The 21,853-nt window shown below is 33.6% G+C and overlaps 1 protein-coding gene across 4 annotated transcripts in view; it reads right to left on the minus strand.

Annotated features, from left to right (window-relative positions):
• Window positions 1-21,853, minus strand: part of CWF19L2 (CWF19 like cell cycle control factor 2) — a 167,352-nt gene that overhangs the window by 77,294 nt on the left and 68,205 nt on the right. For all 4 annotated transcript variants that reach the window (XM_074216603.1, XM_074216602.1, XM_074216600.1 and 1 more), the window contains one exon: window positions 17,410-17,547. In XM_074216603.1, coding sequence (XP_074072704.1) covers window positions 17,410-17,547 — 138 coding nt within the window. The remainder of the gene's footprint in view (window positions 1-17,409; window positions 17,548-21,853) is intronic.

Consider the following 21,853-nt stretch of genomic DNA (forward strand, 5'->3'; position numbering starts at 1 on the left):
TTTTAAAAGACAGGAAATTTTTTGCTTATTTCACTTATTTTAATTCAGGGAATAAGAAGCTATCCTCAACCTATACATTTTTAATCAATACTTTTTTCGTTAGTAGCATAAACTTTGTGACAGTATTTTTACAGCATATTACAATAAGAAATGGACTCAATAAAAATAATTTAAAAATCTGTCAATCAAACAAAGATACTGCATTTGGTTGTTTTTTTCTTTGAAAGGATATGAAGGATCAACAGAAAGGCAATGATATATAGTTAATAAGGGGTATACCTTAAGGTCAGGAAGACCTGAATTGAAATCCTAATTCTGATCCCAGTTGTGTGAACAAGGTTAAGTCACCTTCAGGGCCCTAAGCATCTCCATAAGACTATAGTTTTTTACCCAAGAAGTACAATGTGTATCAATGGAGTGAATTTCCACAGAAATACCCTTGACTAAAACGAAAACCATGCCAGGTCAGACTTCATAAATTAGAGTAGAAGACTAGCTAGCTGATTTAATCTTAGAAGCGCAAAAGGTCAAAATGCCTACCAATCAACCCCCCCACATCACATATTCCTTTCTCAAGATAAAATTCTGCTCTTTATAGCATGCTGTTTTGTTTTCCCCTCTTGGTCATTATGAAACTTTGATCCATATTGAAAAGAAAAGGAGCCCTGGTAAATGGTGCTCTTGACAAACTCTGCCTACTTCAAAATTTTGATCTAGGGATAATCCTGCTAAGAACTAATAACTATTCTAGTAATAATGGTAAATCCCAATTATAAACAACTCATTATTCAATATATTCCATACTGCAGGTTGAATCAAAGCCCTTAAGTATATAATGATAAAAATATGAAAAACAAGATAGACATTTTAAAAAAAGAGAGAATGTTGCTCTAATATGTACTTTGAAATCTGGTGAGATGAGACCCATACACAGAAAATGGTTCTGGAAAGATATTTTATTCAAATGAAATAAATAAATAAAAAGAGAAGGAGGCAGAGTAAGATATATACTCAGGTAAGGAAATGCAGGAACTAAAGAGAAGTAAAGATGAATGTAGCTGGGTGAAAATGAATGAAGACAGAAACAGAAGTGGAGATTTTCAATGGCATGCTCTACAGATCACATGGACATAAGGTCATAAAGAGCCATAAGAAACCAAGGAAGGGGAAAATTCTGGTAAAAGTAATAGACTCAAAAAAAAGTAATAGACTCAAAGAATGAAAAAGTAGCAATTATTCAATTATCATTCTCCTATAATTCTTTTTTTCTGATTCTTCTACAAATGCATTTTAGTACCTAATTACAAAGGAACTAATATGATCATTGTGGTTCATAGTTTGGATGTCTAAAATGTCACAGAATAAATTTGAATTTAGTACACTTGAAAATTTACTAACAGGTAAATTATTATCCAAACTCAGTGAAGGTAATAAGATCTTGATTTGACTAAGTTAAAATTCATCCTCCAAAAGGTAGAGAAAACAAGAATAAATCTTATTCTATATGATTCTTACAACAGGAAGGAAGTAGTTAGTTGCTAAAAAATGAAGCGAACATCTAGAGGACTGACCAAAGAGAAAAGAATGGGGCACAGAAGCACTAGAACAATTGAATTTGATTGCTAACAAAGTTTTTCAATGTCTTACTAAAAGAATTAATAGGGGCGGCTAGGTGGCATAGTGGATAAAGCACCGGCCTTGGAGTCAGGAGTACGTGGGTTCAAATCTGGTCTCACACACTTAATAATTACCTAGCTGTGTGGCCTTGGGCAAGCCACTTAACCCCATTTGCCTTGCAAAAATATAAAAAAAAAGAATTAATATCTCAAATATTAAGTAATGATACAAAGAGACAGCATGGCTTAATCAAGAACAAGTGATATTAGAATAACTTTACTTCAATTTCTGGCCAATCTCTATAAGCTTATTGAGGTCTACTATACTACTACATTTCTATCTTTACAGTAACAGCACCTAGTAGTGGGAATCACACAAAATAGTAGCTTTATAAATACTGGTTTAACTCTATTCCCACACTTTCAACTTTCCAGCTTCCTTTTATGTATTATCTTTCTTCATTAAATTGTAAACTTCTTGAGGGCAGGGGCAGTCCTTAAGGGATGGTCTTTCTTTTTCTGTTCTTGAGGGACTGCTATTCTTTTTCGTATTTGTATACCCAGCACTTAGCACAATGTCTCACACATTGAAAATGTTTAATAAATATTTACTGAATTTAATTTACTCAAGTGAAACTCTAAAAAAGGCCCTACACTTCCATGGTAGCATTCCTATGTCACAAGTTTAAAACTGAGATTAACTCTCAATCTAACCCTATGAAATAGAAATTCTTAGATGATACAATCCTAAAAACTCATCTCATGCTAAATTATGTAATTCTGTTATGCTTAAAAATCAGAAGATATGAATATTCTCTGATTGGAATATTGTTATTTTTAACTATTGATAATAGCATGCAAAGAAAATTAAGAAAAAAAATAAACTCCACATCAAAATCTCATTTCCAGGAAAACATAGCAATTGAGTATCTTTAGTTCCTATGTGATTATAGTCACATAATTTGATTTTAAATATTTTATCATTTTATAGACAACTTATAGAAATGGGAATATGTTATTTGAAATCTATAAACAAGATTATATAAAAATGACTCACTTTTACATAGAGGAAGTAATATTTAAAAAAAAAAACCCACATCAATTTGGCCCAGCAACAATGTTGTGTGACACAGAGATCAAAGACGGAATGGATTTGCTGATTGGCATCCAATGTGATGCACAATACAAGAATCTATGACCCACCACTGATCTAAGTGCTAATTAAGCATTTTTACTGCATAGAGCTACTTACCTAAGTAATTGAAAAATAACCTTTAATACCACTATTTTTGAAAACCAAACCTATGCTAATCAAGATGCTTTACTCTCAAATGTATCATAAAGCCATCTAGGACATTACCACCAGTCCTTATCTTTTAATAAAGACCATGTTAATAGTATTAGGCACTGGACAGCATAGATATCATTTTCTTACTCTGCTTATAATACCTCTATCATTTTCTTACTCCTTATTCTAAGACTCAAGTACTCATTTTTTGGATGAGATTAATGGAAACATAGATTAAGTTGCATTTCCGCATGAAGTGAAGTGGTTTAAGCCAATTTAAACAGGATTAAATTGGTTTGGACTGGAATGAACTGGTTAAGACCAAAATGAACTGAACTGAACTGGTAATAGCAAAGACTAACAATAATAGAGGCCATAGATAATAAAGAATATTGCATTTACCATCTCAGCATAGGAAAGGCTACAGTCAGCAGGAAGTAGAAAATATTTTGAGTCAATGACTTCTATTCAAACTGGGAAACTACTTTAGTTCTGTGGATCTCAATATCCTTATTTGTAAAATGAAGAAATCCAAAAGCAGATTCCTTGGGCTTGATTCAGTTCAAAATCCCATGATCTTTTGAAAAGATTCATATTAAACAAAGAAAACAGATAGAAAAATAGATGGATAGTATATGAACATGCTCCTTCTTTTTCTGACACTTGAGAGATGTAATTCTAATAATTTCTTTGCTTTCTTGATATTTTATCTATTTCAGGGACTTCCACATTACTGCACAGCTTTGACAAAGAAAGCATCAGAGAATGAGCCTCAAAGCCAGAAGACCTGGTTTAAGATATGATATATTCTGGGTATTTGACCCTGAATAAATCACTTAACTTCTCAGTCCTGGAGTTAACTCTCTAGGATGATAAAATACTGACTTCTATTAGGAGAGGGAGTTTTATCATCAAAGAGTGACCTACACCAATCAAATCACAAGTCCACTTATAAGGATACAAATAATGTCCCCAATCATTAAGATGAGTAATTGAAAATGAATTATACCTAATTATATATTTATCAACAGAGATAAGAAAAAACAGACACCAAAAAAGAAAACTGAACAATTTACCTATTTATTAGTAAAGAGGCAAATGTACTAAATTCACATCTATTCTGGAAAACTACCATATTTTTAGACACCAAAACCATGGAACACAACTATATATATATATGTATATGTAAAATTGCCTTTATCACTGGAAATTCCAAGCCTTAGATGGAAGATGTTACATAAATAAAGACCACATTTAGTGTTCTACTCTATATATCACAGTGATTAAGGTTTTACAAAATTCCATACTTAATCAATTCAGAAAAATAAAATAAAAGGCAGTTGTAGTTCAATTTTTATAAGGAGCCTTTTAAATAATATGGGAATTTGGAAGGAGTATTCAAATGCTAAGGGTATTCATAATTCACAGGGATATATATATATATATATATATATATATATATATATATATATGTATATGTATATATATATATATATACATATACATATATATATGGGTAATTTTTTTCCTGATCATAAACCTTAGTTTAAAAGAAAAAAACAGGCAGTTAAGAAAGTATTTAGGGGGTGGCTAGGTGGCATAATGGATAAAGCACCAGCCCTGGAGTCAGGAGTACCTGGGTTCAAATCCGGTCTCAGACACTTAATAATTACCTAGCTGTGTGGCCTTGGGCAAGCCACTTAACCCCATTTGCCTTACAAAAAAAAAACCTAATAAAAAAAAAAGAAAGTATTCAAGCTCTTCTTCAGGTATCAATGAGACTAGAGCAAAATGTTATGGATTAATCTAGCTATCCCTGAAGAACTTTCCAAGCATTTAGAAAATGAACCTATTCTAACAGATGCAACAAATATATATTAAAAGCCTCATGATTTTTTTTCCTCCTTGTTCTTTACAAAAAAAAAATGAGTTCAAATAAAACTAAATCCAGTCATTTTTAAAGATGATGGGGTTTTATTATGATCAATTTTTGGATTGGATCTATGATTTCAATGATACAGGGAATTCCCAAGTGAGGAAATGCCACAAACCAATGCAGATGGATAACTTGTCTGAAATCTATATGCTTATAAAGTTATCTAGGAAATTGAGAATTTAAATGATTTGTACAGTATCACGAAACAAGTATGTATAAGAGGCAGGTCTTGAAACCAAATTATCCTGACTCTGAGGCTGAGGCTGAGTCTCTGGCCTCTCTATACAATGACAAGACTACAATGACAAGACTATATCTCTAAAGATGACTATATCCCTAAAGATGACAATATCATGGCAATATACTATTCAAATCTAATGTGAATGTATTAATTCATTCAGTTGGTGTTCACATTCAGAAATTCATCAAATATCTGCAAAGTGCTTTCACTTAAAACCAAGATGATGTCAGATCTATAATTTAATTTCTCCCTAGAATAGTCACCGGGATGAGTGAGCAAATAGTCTTATAAAGAATAAAATTTCCCTAAATTTTGCTCCAATAATTTTTTTCCAAAAATAACCAAAATTTCTGATCTTGAAGTATATATTAGTGCTCAAAAGTAATCCACCATTAAAATGCTATAAACCAATGGCTATTACTAGAGTCACAGTCAATCTATGTAAATTTATCTTGTCTAAATATTACATATTTAACAATACCTTTAAAAATACTTTTAAATAGTTTTAGAAGATTTTATATTAATTTACTTTTTATTGATAATAAAAAAAATCAGGACTCAGGTTTTAGAGGAAAAAGTCATTCCTAAAATGTACAAATAAATTAAGGCACAAAGAATTATTTTTGTAAGAAAATCAAGATTTAAAAGTTTTAAAAAAACAGAAAACATTGACATATTAGAAGATGTAAAAACATACTTTTTTTATTAAAAGATGAAATAATTCTTTTCTAATTTCTGATAATATTAATTCCTTTGTGTTAATAATTATACTTTTTCTATTTAATAATCTCCTTTCCATTTCTTTACATTATATACTCACAAAGAAAAATTCTAATATCTAATTATTAAATAATTGAAATTACTACATACAGTGGCTCTCAAGGATCTACTTGAGCCTATGTTGCTATAGCAACAGTTATGTATTAAATCTTAAATGATAAAGTTCATCTACAAAAATATTTTGTTCAGAATATATTTTGAAAAATGACAACAAAGAGCAAAGTTACATGAATGTTGTATATAACATTTGATGAAAGCAATAGAAACTACAAAATTATATCCATTGTTTGTTGATTCAAAAAAGCATGAGTAAGTAAAAACAAAATACAATTCTGAAAGTCTTGGCTCCAAAAGATTTTCCTATGTATCCACTAATCTCATTAAATAACAAATGAAAGACAGAAATATAGAAATAACTTTGTTAAACAATTATCTAAGTGAGACAAAGAGGTAAGTATGCCTCTAGATTTTGATTTCCATTCTCCTGAAGGATGACATGAGCAGAGTCCCAATGGAAGAGGGCTTCCCTGCAAGATCATTTGGATTTGGAGTTAAAAAGGACCTTAAAGACAATATGGTCCAACACCTTCAACGTAAGGTCTTCTCATTTCTTGTTTTAAATGGCTTCTGTGCTGACTGAATCAAGTCCAAGTATACTACAGGGCCTCAACAATAAGATCCATGACCACTCAAAAAAAAGATCAATCTAAAGGAAAAATCAAGTGGATAAAAAAAGTCTATTGACTATACTACGATATGGATATGAATGAACAATTTGAATTAGTCCACTGGCACAAATATCTTGGTTGAACGGGGAATTGAGCCCAGGACTAACTAAGAAAATGAGAACAAGTCAGATTGCTTCAGAAAAACTTTTGTTACATGAGCAAAAGACTACTTTGTTTTTAACTCCATTATTTTCCCAAATAGCTGAGAGGTAACTAAAATTATCAGAAGAAGATATAGGGGAAAAAATGTTTCAGTCTTAAAAAAAAGTGATAAAGAGAATATCAGCAACCACAGATCTATAAAGCTACTTTCTAATCTATATAAAATTTTTATAAGAATCATCTCCTTGTGCATTCAAAATAACCATCATAAGAGAGAACAGGCAGACTTCTGCAAGTGATAATAATGTTTGTCCTTCATTTTTGAAGAAAACCATGACATCAGGGAGTTGATGTCACACCAAGCATGTGAATTAGATTTGAGTGAGGGGGATGCTGTGCTAAGCCATCAGTCTCACTTTCTCTTCCAGAGTCATCTGGGTCCAGTGGCCAGATATGAATCAGGATGACTAAAGATGACCCTGAATGCGAGGCAATCAGGGTTAAAAGACTTCCCAAGGTCACATTGCTAGCAGGTGGCAAGTGTCTGAGGCCAGATTCGAACTCCCCATCCTCCTGAATCCAAGGCCAGTACTTTATCCACTGAGCTACCTAGCAGCCCTCTGCAAGTGATGCTCTACAGTGAACCATACACATCTTTACCCACATGAAGTTGAATGAAAAAGGCAGAGAATTGTTCTTATTGTTTTGTTCATTATTTAAGTAATTAATTAAAACACAATCTTAAAAGTTCATTCAACAAATTATCCTCCATCTCTATATCAAAATCATTCAAAATTCTTGGGGAAAATATAATGAAAAAACCCTTGCAGCTACGATCAAATGAAGTATAATGTAAGGATTCATCAATGATGTTTGCTACTATAAGAGACAGCAGTCACAAATCTGTCAAAAGGTATTCAACAGATGACCTAGAAATAAGTATTTACAAAAAATGATCAAAACACTAAAAGTTCAATAAGTGTTATTATAACATCAGTATACATTCTCTTTCTGTCTTGTTCAACAACATTCTCTTCTTTTTTTTTTAAGGTTTTTGCAAGGCAAACGGGGTTCAGTGGCTTGCCTAAGGCCACACAGCTAGGTAATTATAAGTGTCTGAGACCGGATTTGAACCCAGGTACTCCTGACTCCAGGGCCGGTGCTTTATCCACTACACCACCTGGCCGCCCCTAACATTCTCTTCTTATCCAATTGGTCCAATGTCTACTTTCACAGAAATTAGCAAAAATTTAAGAATTTTATCATGCCATTAGATTCCAATTAGCCTTCCTTAGATGGGTGAATATCAATCCCTTCCAAAACATAACATGAAGTAGTTTTTGTTTGACCTTCACATAATTTTTGTCATTCATATTTATTTATTAGTTAATAAACTTAAAATATATTTTAATACCTTAATAAGGCATAAAATTAATAAATAATTAAATGGATTGAATGAATCAATTAATTAAATAAATGAATGAATAATAAGGTCCCATGACTAAAAACTCCTAGAAAGTAGTGATAGAGTTAGTAAAGGTCTTAACCAAATCATTTATTTTGTCTAACCAAGACTAACCAAAACTATTGTGGATGATACTAAGCACTTTTACTTTTCTGTTCTATAAACTTTTTATTAACTTAAAATTTTAGGGAAAAAATACAAGCTTATTTAGGTATTACACATTTATTCAAAAAACTTAATAAAATGATATGGTTAATTTTGTGTTTTGGTGAATGCAATAAAACCATGAAGTCAGTGTTTACAGAGCAACTGTAAAGCAGAACTACTAAATGTCAGAAAAAAATGGCATAATTCTCCTTATTTTTAACTTTTATATTTTTCTATACCAAGTTCACTGATTCAAGTTTAACTACCTACTATGCGCATTTAAAAAAAATCATACTTAAACAAAGAATAGGCAAAAAAATTGAAGAAATAAAAAAGAATATTATTTCTTTCTGTAAAGCTATCACCAAAAAAATTGTCTTGGAATGAAAATAACTTTTTCATGTTTTCTTCATATTATTACAAATATATGTATTTCATGGACAAATTATATCTTATCAAAATATTAGAAATTCATTTGTAAATCTAAGTAAAGAATAACATTTACTAAATATCTAAGAGGCAGAGTAGCATAATAGACAGTCTTATATTTAAGAGTCAGGAAGTTGTAGATTCAAGTCCTAACCTTGACATCTTAACTGTGTGGATACAGGTAACTCAACTAATCCTTCATGCAGTAAAAAAGGCAAATAATTCTCTAAATTAGAAAAAAATTGCTTATCTTTATCAGTGGTGAGAGTTTTCACACACAGGAATATTCAGATATTCAAAAATTCAGATATTCCAAACAAAAATAAATCACCTAAAAGGATTCAAAACTATTTAATGCAAATCATCTTAGGTACACACTAGAATACAATACTCTAAAAAGTTTATGATGCTTTGATTTTGCTCTACATAATTTCTATGTTAATGTAAGCACTTAAGGTCTATACTGGCACATATGCTGCTTCTCCCATGATGGACAAAATCATGCCATATTTATCTTTATATTTATTTATAAGGACAGAGTATAATATTCTGTAGTTAATAAAGATTTATGAAATTAAAATAGAAAGTACACATAAGAATTATGCAAGTTAAATTTTAACTCAGCAATATGCTTGTAAATAACAAATAATCAATTAATTTTATAAAAATCAGCTTAAAAGACATAAAGCTATTTGTAAAACTGATAATGGTTATAAACAACTTTTGGTACAGAAAAGAATGAACTAGAGATGGTAAGATTCACACACCCAAACCTATAAAAATTTTTTTCTTGGTACCTGATTGACTTTAATTGGCTTATTGAGAAGTCATTCGAATTCAAGTTCATCTCAAGTGATTAGAGTTTTTATGGTAGAGGAAACAAGCATTTAATTAAGCACCTAATATCTGTCAAATGTCACACTAGGCACTTTACTAGTATCTCATTTGATCTTCATAATAAACCTAGGAAGTGTTATTATTATACTCATTTCATAGTTCAAGAAACTGAGGCAAATAGATTAAGTGATTTTCCTAGGATCACACAGCTGATGTGTCTGAGACTGGATTTGAACTCAGGTCTTCTGAATTCTATGCCCACTGTCCCACTCAGAGCTTCACTTTGCTGCCTAGAGAATTTAAAGAACATCTCTCACCAGGCTGGGACTGCTATAGCTTCTTCACCATGTTGCAGGAAGTTCATTCTTGAGAAAACTTTCATGAGACTTGGCATTCTACCTCACCACCACATCCTCTGTCCCTCTGACCAGAGGATGAAAGCATGAGCTCCAAAATCTCCATTTAAGAAAGGAGCTCAGCTAGACATCTTTCTGAGCCCTCAGGTGCTCATTTGAGACTTCTCTCACTTCCATCAGGTCTCTGTTTTAGTACCACCTCTCTCTCTTACCCCTTTAAATTCTGCCTTATGTTTTTAAGTGTAGACTTTTGCATTAGAAGCCCTTGAGGGCAGGAACTATCTCTGGATTTTTGTATTTGCTCTTCCCATTTCCACAGCTCCTAGCACAAAGTAGGCAATTAATAAATATGGATTAACTGACTGAACATTTCTTATCAAAAATATTTCAAGATCTTTAATTTTTTTCCATCCTATCTTCAAAAGTGATGTTCCACCAGGAATTGTCCCCCCAATAAGCAAACTTTAAAATTATTTGAAGGTGTCAAATCTATGAACATAAGTATCTCATAAAACTTATAGAAGTAATAGTTTCTAAAATTAAATTTTTATAGGAATATAAATAAATGCACTCCATTTCATTCTTTTACTGCGATTTTTCTCAAACACTAACGGCAGGTTTTATATTCGGGGATATATGTAAAATGGGAATAATAATAGCAGTTACCTTCCAGGATTCTTTGAGTATCAAATGAGAAAATTATAAAATATTTAGCACAATGTCTGGTAAATAGTGTTATATAAAATGTTAGCTTTTGTTTTATTTGTAAAAACTTTCCTTCTTCTTCTTACATTACAACTGTTTATATTAAAGTTGCTATCCTGTATTTGAAAACCATATTTGTTTCAGTTCAACAAATATTTCCAGTACTATATATTCACACATCATTAGGAGGTAAAGACTTCAAAGAGAGACTACTTATTTTGGGGGGTTTTTTCCAAAGGCAATAGGGTTAAGTGGCTTGCCCAAGGCCACCCAGGGCCAGTGCTCTATCCACTGCACCACCTAGCCACCCCAAAGAGAGACTTGAAAAGATAAAAAAAATTACACTGTTCATTCTTCATAATAATCTGGTAAGATTCTCTTATCTTTTCTTATAACTAGAGTTGCCATCATCCTAAGCTCCCTAATGCATGACCCAATCCATAATGTTTTTTCTACTTCCTGTTTATCTGCCAAGAGCTAAAAGGTATTGACCAGAGAGAACATTTTTTAAACTATTTGTAATCCATTTATTAACTATTTGTGGTGCATTGATAGAGAAGAGACAAAACAAGGTTATGACCAAAATTTTGAATGACCTATACGGAACAAGTTCCTCTGTAGTGAGTAACATTCATATACTTGCAAACTCCAGGAAAAATCAAAAGATAAAATTTGTTTGCTGTTATGTAGATATAATTATTTATAAATAAGTTAGAAAAAAACAAAACATTCAATTTATTAGAAGAGTCTCATGGCCAAGATGGAGGAGAGAAGACAGGCACAGTTCCAAGGTCTCCTGATCTCTTCCCCATCTATCACATGAAACAAACCTCTTAAAAGAAATCCAACTCAAAAAAACCCAGAAGGAAAAGCCAGGAGAGAGAAAATCTACCTCAGGATTTGTCTCCCGCGGCAATTTGGTAGAATTCGGGCGGGTGAATCTCGGCTCTGGCCAGTCAGAGAAACTGCACTCAGTAAAGCCTTTAGAGATCCCAAGCCCAGGAGAACCAGCCCCCCCCCCCCCCAATTCAGGTCTTAGCATAATGAAGAAGGGTCAGCAAAAAGGTGGATCCATAGAAAAATTCCTGCAGTGGAAAGACCCCAACTCAGAGAGACCTGGAACCTCTGAAGAGAATACAATCTGGTCTCCAGCACAGAAACACATCCTTGAAGAAATAAGGAAGGAGCTTAAAAATTTGGGAGAGAAAATTAATACCTTGCAACAAGAAAACAAAACCTTAGAAAGTACAATTGGACAAACACAAAAGGAGAGTAAATCTCTCAGATCACCAATTGGACAATTACAAAATGAGAATAATTCTCTAAGATGCTCAAATGAGCAAATGCAAAAAGAAATCAGTTCACGAAATACCTCAATTGGTCAAATGGAAAGCTCTTTCAAAAGTAGAAATGACCAATTGGAAAAGGAGTTGCAAAAGGTTAATGAAGAAAACTCCTCCCCCCAAAAAATAATGGAGTCTACAGAAACTAATGACTCCACAAGACAGCAAGAGTCAGTTAAACAAAATCAAAAAATAGAAAAAATAGAAGCAAATGTAAAATACCTCAATCAACAAAACCACAGACCTTGACGGAGGAGGGGCAACCTGAAAATTATAGGACTTCCTGAAAACACTGAAGAGACAAAAAGCCTGGACTTAATATTACAGAATCTAGTGATGGAAAACTGCCCTGATATCATGGAATCGGAGAGCAAAGTAGTTATTGAAAGAATACATCGATCCCTACCAGAAAAAGATCCTAAAATGAAAACACCAAGGAATGTTGTGGCCAAACTGCAAAACTATCAGGTAAAAGAGAAAATCCTGCAAGCACCCAGACAGAAACAATTTAAATATCAAGGAGCCACAGTAAGGATCACGCAGGACCTGACTGCATCAACATTAAGGGATCGAAGGGGCTGAAACAAGATATTTCAAAGAGCACGGGAGCTTGGAATGCAACCAAGAATCTACTTTCTCCGCAAAGCTGAGCCTTCTCTTCCAGGGAAAAAGATTGACATTTAACAAAATGGAAGAATTCCAAAAATTTCTGATGAAAAGACCAGAGCTAAACAGAAAATTTGGACATCAAACAGGAGGTTCAAGAGACACATGAAAAGGTAAAAAAAAAAAAAGGGAGGAGGGGCGGTAAAAGAAAAAAAAATGCAATCCAGTAAGTTAGTTGAAACTGGTTATATCCCAGCACAGGGGTAAAAAAAAAAAAAAGATTCTCATAAACCTTGAGAAATGTAACTCTAACAAAGAGAATACACCTAGCCAGAAATGATGGGCATTCATGACCTATCCATGAGACTGCTAGGTAAGTGGGGGAAATAAGGGGAAATAATAAAAGGAAGGGAAGGGAAAAACGGAAAAAGGGAAAGGGGAAAGAAAGGGGAGGGTGTGATATAGGAGGGCAAACACACTGAAGGGGGTGGTTTTTAGAAACAAAAGACTGGGGAATATGGATAAAGGGGGGGAGGGGGAAAATACAGAGGGAAGATAGCACGAAGGGCAATAGAGAATTAGTAATCATAACCTTGAATGTGAATGGGATGAACTCTCCCTTAAAAACATAAGCAAATAGCAGAGTGGATTAAAAACCAGAATCCTACAATATGCTGCTTACAAGAAACTCATTTAAAGCAGAGAGATACATACAGAGTAAAGGTAAAAGATTGAAGCAAAATATATTTTGCTTCAGCTGAAGTAAAAAAAGCAGCGGGTAGCAATCCTTATCTCAGACAAAGCAGCAGCAAAAATAGATAGCATTAAAAGAGATAAGGATGGAAACTCTATCCTCCTAAAAGGTACCATAGATAATAAAGTCATTTCAATATTGAATATATATATGCACCCAGTGGGACAGCATCCAAATTCTTAGAGGAGAAGCTGAAAGAATTACAGGAAGACATAGACAGCAAAACTCTACTAGTGGGAGACCTCAACCTCCTGCCATAAGATCTAGATAAATTGAATCATAAAACAAACAAGAAAGAAATTAGGGAGGTAAATAGATTGGTAGAAAAATTAGATATGGTAGATTTATGGAGGAAACTGAATGGGGATAGAAAGGAATATACCTTTTTCTCTGCAGTACATGGAACTTATACAAAAACTGACCATGTATTAGGACATAAAAACCTAGATCAACTGCAGAAAGGCAGAAATAGTGAATACATCTTTCTCAGATCACAATGCAATGAAAGTCATATGCAATACTGGGGCCAAGGAGATATACACCCAGAACAAATTGTAAACTCAATAACCTCATTTTAAAAAATGAGTGGACCAAAAAACCAATTATAGAAAGAATTAACCATTTTATCCTAGATAATGATAATAATGAAACAACATACCAAAACCTATGGGATTCATTCAAAGCAACACTCAGGGGATATATTATAGCTCTAAATGCTTATATGAATAAATTGGAGAAAGAGGAAATCAATGAACGAAACATGCAACTAAAAAAATTAGAGAAAGAACAAATCTAAAATCCCCAATCAAATACCAAATTAGGAATTTTGAAAATCAAAGGAGAAATTAATAAAATTGAAAGCAAAAAAACTATTGAATTAATAAATAAAACCAAAAGTTGGTATTATGAAAAAAACAATAAAATTGATAAACCTCTGGTCAATTTGATTAAAAAAAAGAAAGAAGAAAACCAAATTGCTAGTATTATAAATGAAAAAGGTGAACTCACCAGCAATGAGGAGGAAATTAAAGTAATAATTCGAAATTATTTTGCCCAACTTTATGCCAATAAATTTGATAATCTAAGTGAAATGGATGAATATTTACAAAAATATAAGTTGCCCAGGTTAAATGAAGAAGAGATTAAATACCTGAACAACCCTATCCCAGAAAAAGAAATTCAACAAGCCATTACTGAACTCCCGAAAAAAAAAAATCTCCAGGGCCTGATGGATTCACAAGTGAATTCTACCAAACATTTAAGGAACAATTGGTTCCAATCCTATATAAACCCTTTGGAAAAATAGGGAAAGATAGAACTCTGCCTAACTCTTTCTATGAAACCAATATGGTAGTGTTACCTAAACCAGGAAGAGTTAAAACAGAGAAAGAAAATTATAGACCTACCTCCCTGATGAATACAGATGCAAAAATCCTAAATAAAATCTTAGCAAATAGACTACAACAAGTCATCACTAGGATAATACATTATGATCAAGTAGGATTTATTCCAGGAATGCAGGGTTGGTTCAATATTAGGAAAACTGTTAGTATACTCAATTATATCAACAACAAACCTATCAGAAATCATATGATCATATCAATAGATGCTGAAAAAGCTTTTGACAAAATACAGCATCCATTCCTATTAAAAACACTAGAGAGTGTAGGAATAAATGGACTGTTCCTTAAAATAATTAGCAGCATCTATCTGAAACCATCAACAAGCATTATACTCAATGGGGAGAGGCTAGAGGCATTCCCCATAAGATCAGGGATGAAAGAAGGGTGCCCATTATCACCACTACTATTCAATATTGTATTAGAAATATTAGCATCAGCAATTGGAGAAGAAAAAGAAATTAAAGGAATTAGAATTGGGAAGGAAGAGACAAAACTCTCACTCTTTGCAGATGACATGATGGTCTACCTAGAGAATCCCAAGAAATCATCTAAAATTCTACTGGAAACAATTAGCAATTTTAGCAAAGTTGCAGGTTATAAAATAAACCCTCATAAATCCTCAACTTTTCTATATATGTCTAGCAAGAAACAGAAGGGAGAGCTAGAAAGAGAAATCCCATTCAAAGTAACCTCAGACAATATAAAATATTTGGGAGTCTATTTGCCAAGACAGACTCAGAATCTTTTTGAAAACAATTATAAAACACTTCTCACACAAATTAAACTAGATTTAAATAACTGGGAAAATATCAACTGCTCATGGATAGGTAGAGCTAATATAATAAAAATGACAATTCTACCAAAACTAAACTATCTGTTTAGTGCCCTACCAATCACAATTCCAAAAAATTACTTTAACGAGTTAGAAAAAAGTGTAAGTAAATTCATATGGAGAAATAAAAAGTCAAAAATTGCCAGGAGCTTAATGAAAAAAAGTGCAAAAAAAGGTGGCTTAGCCCTACCCAATCTAAAATTATATTATAAAGCATCAGTCATCACAACTGTTTGGTATTGGCTAAGAAATAGAGTGGTGGACCAGTGGAATAGACTAGGTGTAAAAGCAGGAGAGGATTATAGTAATCTGTTGTTTGATAAACCCAAAGAGTCTGGCCATTGGGATAAAAACTCCCTCTTTGATAAAAATTGCTGGGAAAATTGGAAGTTAGTATGGAAGAAACTTAGATTAGACCAACACCTCACACCCTTTACCAAGATAAGATCCAAATGGTTACAGGACACAGACATAAAAAACAATACTATAAGCAAATTAGAAGATCAAGGACTAGTCTACCTGTCAGATCTATGGAAAGGGGAACAGTTTATGACTAAGGAAGAGTTGGAAAACATCACCAAAAACCAATGAGATGATTTCGATTACATTAAATTAAAAAGCTTTTGCACAGATAAAACCACTGTAACCAAGATCAAAAGAAATGTAGTAAATTGGGAAACAATCTTCACAACTAATGATTCTGACAAGGACTCATTTCTAAAATAGACAGAGAACTGAGTCATATTTTTAAAACAAAAAGCCATTCCCCAATTGACAAATGGTCAAAGGATATGCAAAGGCAATTTACAGATGAGGAAATCAAAGTAATCCATGGCCATATGAAAAAAATGCTCTAAATCATTAATTATTAGAGAAATGCAAATTAAAGCTTCTCTGAGGTACCACCTCACACCTCGCAGATTGGCCAGTATGACCAGGAAGGATAATGATCATTGTTGGAAGGGATGTGGGAAATCTGGGACACTATTACACTGTTGGTGGAGCTGTGAACTCATCCAACACTTCTGGAGAGCTATTTGGAACTATGCCCAAAGGGCAACAAAAATGTGCATACCCTTTGACCCAACAATACCACTACTGGGTCTATACCCTGAAGAGATGAGGAAAAAGGGTAGAAACATTACTTGTACAAAAATATTTATAGCAGCCCTGTTTGTGGTGGCAAAGAATCAGTAATCCAGTAAAAGTCCTTCAATTGGGGAATGGTTTAGCAAACTGTGGTATATGTTTGTCATGGAACACTATTGTTCTATTAGAAACCAGGAGGGACGGGATTTCAGGGAAACCTGGAGGGATTTGCATGAACTGATGCTGAGTGAGATGATCAGAACCAGAAAAACACTGTACACCTGAACAGCAACATGGGAGTGATGTTCAAGCTTGAAGGACTTCCTCATTCCATCAGTGCAACAATCGGGAACAATTTTGGGCTGTCTGCAAAGGAGAGTACCATCTGTATCCAGATAAGGAGCTGTGGAGTTTGAACAAAGTGCAAGGACTATTCCCTTTAATTTAGAGGGAAAAAAAAACAGATAGCTTATTGTCTGATCTTGTTACCTCTTAGACTTCTCTTCTCTTTAAGGATATGATTTCTCTCTCATCAGACCCAATTTGGAACAAGGTACAACATGGAAACAAAGTAAAGACTGACAGAGTGCTTTCTGTGGGGGGCAGGGGGGGAGGGAAGCAAGATTGGGGGAAAAATGTAAAACTCAAATAATATCTTTAATAAAAATAAATTTAAAAAAAAGAGTCTCCAAACTAGGTGTTGGATAATCTACAATTTAAGTGAGAACCTAAAAAAAGAAGAGTATGCTTACCTTAGATGCCATTTTCATGAAAGCTCTATTTTGATCATCTGCTGTTCCCATCCTTTCATTCTTAACCAAATCCTTTAAGCTTAATGTATCATCATCATGAAAATATCTGACTCGTTCCTTGTCTATGTGTGTTGTTATCTATGGTGAAATGAATAAAAACCTTGTGAGAATATAAAAATTTCTCATATATCAAAATAATAAAATAAAAACCAAATCCAAACATGACTTAACAGTTTAATTTAACGTAAGTCTGCTGTAAGTTCTTCCTTCTATATCTAATGCATTTTATAAAATTGAATGTATGCCCCAGACCACTTTATGATCATTGTGTTGTTCACTGACAACTGAGGAACAAATAATAGTTAGAAATCATATACAAAAAAAGAAAAAAAAAGAAATCATATACAAAACTTCAAAATTTATAGTGACTTACATGTTATCTCATTTGATGCTCACATAAACCATGTGAGATAAGTTTTGCTATTTATCATCATTTTATAAATGAGGAAACTGAGGCTGAGAAAGTATAAGTGACTTGCCTAGAACCATACACACAGTTAGAAAGTGAGGTAGGATTTTAACTCAAATCTTCCTGAATCTTCTATATAATGTCTAGCAAGATACAGCAGGAAGAGCTAAAAAGAGAAATCCCATTCAAAGTAACAACAGACAATATAAAATACTTGGGAGTCTATTTGCCAAAACAGACTCAGAAAATTTTTGAAAATAATTACAAAACACTTCTCATAAAAATTAAATTAGATTTAAATAACTGGGCAAATATCAACTGCTCATGGATAGGTAGAGCTAATATAATAAAAATGACAATTATACCAAAACTAATCTACTGTTTAGTGCCCTACCAATCAAAATTCCAAAAACTTACTTTAATGAGTTAGAAGAAGTTGTAAGTAAATTCATATGGAGAAATAAAAAGTCAAGAATTGCCAGGAATTTAATGAAAAAAAACTGCAAAAGAAGAGGGTTTGGCCCTACCTGATCTAAAATTATATTATAAAGCACCAGTCATCAAAACTGTTTGGTATTGGCTAAGAAATAGAGTGCTGGACCAGTGGAATAGACTAGGTGCATTAGCAGGAAATGATTATAATAATCTACTGTTTGATAAACCCAAAGAGTCCAGCTATTGGGATAAAACCTCTTTGATAAACACTGCTGGGAAAATTGGAAGTTAGTATGGAACAAACTTAAGATTAGACCAATACCTCACACCCTTTACCAAGATAAGAGCCAAATGGTTGCAGGATTTAGACATAAAAAAACAATACTATAAGCAAATTAGAAGATCAAGGACTAGTTTACCTGTCAGATCTATGGAAAGGGGAGCAGTTTATGACTAAGGAAGAGATGGAGAACATCACCAAAAACAAACTAGATGATTTGATTACATTAAATTAAAAAGCTTTTGCACAGATAAAACCACTGTAACCAAGATCAAAAGAAATGTAGTAAATTGGGAAACAATCTTCACAACTAATGATTCTGACAAGGACTCATTTCTAAAATAGACAGAGAACTGAGTCATATTTTTAAAACAAAAAGCCATTCCCCAATTGACAAATGGTCAAAGGATACACAAAGGCAATTTACAGATAAGGAGATAAAAGCAATCCATAACCACATGAAAAATTGCTCTAGATCAGTAATTATTAGAGAAATGTAAATTAAAGCTTCTCTGAGGTACCACCTCACACCACTCAGACTGGCCAATATGACTAGAAAGGATAATGATCATTGTTGGAAGGGTTGTGGGAAATCTGGGACACTATTACACTGTTGGTGGAGCTGTGGACTCATTCAACTTTTTTGGAGAGAAATTTGAAACTACACCCAAAGGGCAACAAAAATGAGCATACCCTTTGACCCAGCAATACCACAACTAGGTCTATACCCTGAAAAAATGATGAAAAATGGTAAAAACATCACTTGTACAAAAATATTCACAGCAGCCCAGTTTGTGGTGGCAAAAAATTGGAAATCAAGTAAATGTCCTTCAATTGGGGGATGGCTTAGCAAAACTGTGGTATATGTATGTCATGGAACACTATTATTCTATTAGAAACCAGGAGGGATGGGAATTCAGGGAAGCCTGGAGAGATTTGCATGAACTGATGCTGAGTGAGATGAGCAGAACCAGAAAAACACTGTGCACCCTAACAGCAACATGGGGGTGATGATCAACCTTGATTCATTCCATCAGTGCAACAATCAGGGACAATTTTGGGCTGTTTGCAATGAAGAATACCATCTGTATCTGGATATAGAGCCATGGAGTTTGAACAAAGTTCAAGGACTATTCCCCTTAATTTAGAAAAAAAAAACAGATATCTTATTGTCTGATCTTGTTATCTCTTAGACTTTTTGTTTCTTCCTTGAAAGTATGGTTTCTCTCTCATCACACTCAATTTGGATCAATGTACAACATGGAAACAAAGTAAAAACTGACGAATTGCTTTCCATGGGGGGGAGGGGGAGTAAGATGCGGGGGGGAATTGTAAAACTTAAATAAAATCTTAAAAAAAAAAAAGAAAATTACTTTAGTCCCAAGGAAGATTAAAACACATACTCAGATGATGACAAAATCAAAGCTTCCATCGGCAAAACCCACAAAAGAAATAGAAAATGGGCTCAGACTATGGATGAGTTCAAAAAAAAGACTTTGAAAAGCAAAGGGGGGTGGAGGAAAAATTGGGAGGATAATTCAAAGAGATACAGAAAAATCATGAAAACCATATCAACATCTTGGTGAAAGATATACAAAAAAATACTGAAGAAAATAATATGTTAAAAACCAGTTTAAGCCAAATGGAAAAAGCAACACAAAAGGCAAATGAGGAGAATGCTTTAAAAAGTAGAATTGGCCACTGGCAAAGGAGATAAAAAAGCTCTCTGAAGAAAATAACTCCTTCAAAATGCAGAATGGAACTAAAGGAAAACTGAGGACTTTGCAAGAAACCAGGAAGAAATAAAACCCTTCCAAAAAAGGCAAAAATTAGAAGAAAATGTGAAATATCGCATTAGAAAAACCATTACCTCAAAAACAGATCCAGAAGAAATAAAATAAAAATTATTGGGCTATCTGAAAGCCATGATCAGGAGAAGAGCCTAGACTTCATTTTTCAAGAAATAATATAGTAAAATTGCCCTGAGATCCTAGAAGCAGAGGGTAAAATAGAAATTGAGAGAATTCACCTATCACCTCCTGAAAGAGATCCCAAAAGAATAACTTTCCGGACTAATATAGCCAAATTCCAAAATTCCCAAATCAAAGAGAAAATTCTAAAAGCTGCCAGAAACAAACAAATCAACTACCATGGCTCTGTGATCAGGATTACACAGGATCTGGCAGCATCTACATTAAGGGTTCATAGGGATTGGAATATGATATTCCGGAAGGTAAAAGATCTTGGTTTACAACCAAGAATCAACTACCCAGCAAAACTGAACATCCTTTTTCAGGGGGAGGAAAGATGGACCTTCAATGAAACAGGGGATTTTCAAACTTTCCTATTCAAACAACCAGACCTGAACAGAAAGTTCAATCTATAAGTGCAGGACTCTGGTGAACCACAGAGGGAATGGAAGAGAAGGACTAATTATGAAGAACTTAATGATAATTAACTGTTTGTATTACTGCATGGGAAGAAGTTATTGATAACTCATGAACTTTCTCATTTATAAGAGCTGTTGGAAGGAGCATATATAGACAGGACATAGGAAGGAGCGGAATATAATGGTATACTATAGTAAAAAGATGGAGTCGATGGGTGATAAAGGAAAGTCCTGGGAGGAAGAGAAAGGAGATGAAGAAGAAGCTAAGAAATTTCACATAAGAGTGAAGAAAAAGCTTTTTCAATGGAGCGGAAAGGGGGAAGACAAGGGGGAATGAGTGAGCCTTCATTGTCATCAGAAATGGCTCAGAGAGGAAATAACATACACACTTGGAGAGGATATCTATCTCATCCTAAAGAAAAATGAGAAGAAAGGAATGGGATAAGGGGGATTGGGGGGGAGGGAAGGGGCAATAGGTGATAGAAGAAAGGGAAGACTGAGGGAGAGGGTACTCAGATACAATACACTTTTGCACAGGGTCAGGATGAAAGGAGAGAGAGAATAGAATAAATGAGAGTAGGGAGGAATTGAGTGGAGGCACAGCTAGTAATAGCAACTGTGGTAAAAATATTGAAGCAACTTCTCTGGTGGTCGTATAATAAAAAAAAGCAACTCACCCCAGAGACAGTCATTAGAATCTCAAAACAGACTGAAGTACATTTCTTTCTCGTTCTCTCTCTCTCTCTCTCTCTCTCTCTCTCTCTCTCTCTCTCTCTCTCTCCTTGAGGTTTCTCATCTTCTTGGGGGGGGGTTATGTTTACTCTTATACACATTCAATTTTGATCAATGTATAGCATGTTAACAATGTAAA

This window comes from Macrotis lagotis, chromosome 1 (assembly GCF_037893015.1).
Source record: "Macrotis lagotis isolate mMagLag1 chromosome 1, bilby.v1.9.chrom.fasta, whole genome shotgun sequence".
NCBI classification, from domain to species: domain Eukaryota; kingdom Metazoa; phylum Chordata; class Mammalia; order Peramelemorphia; family Peramelidae; genus Macrotis; species Macrotis lagotis.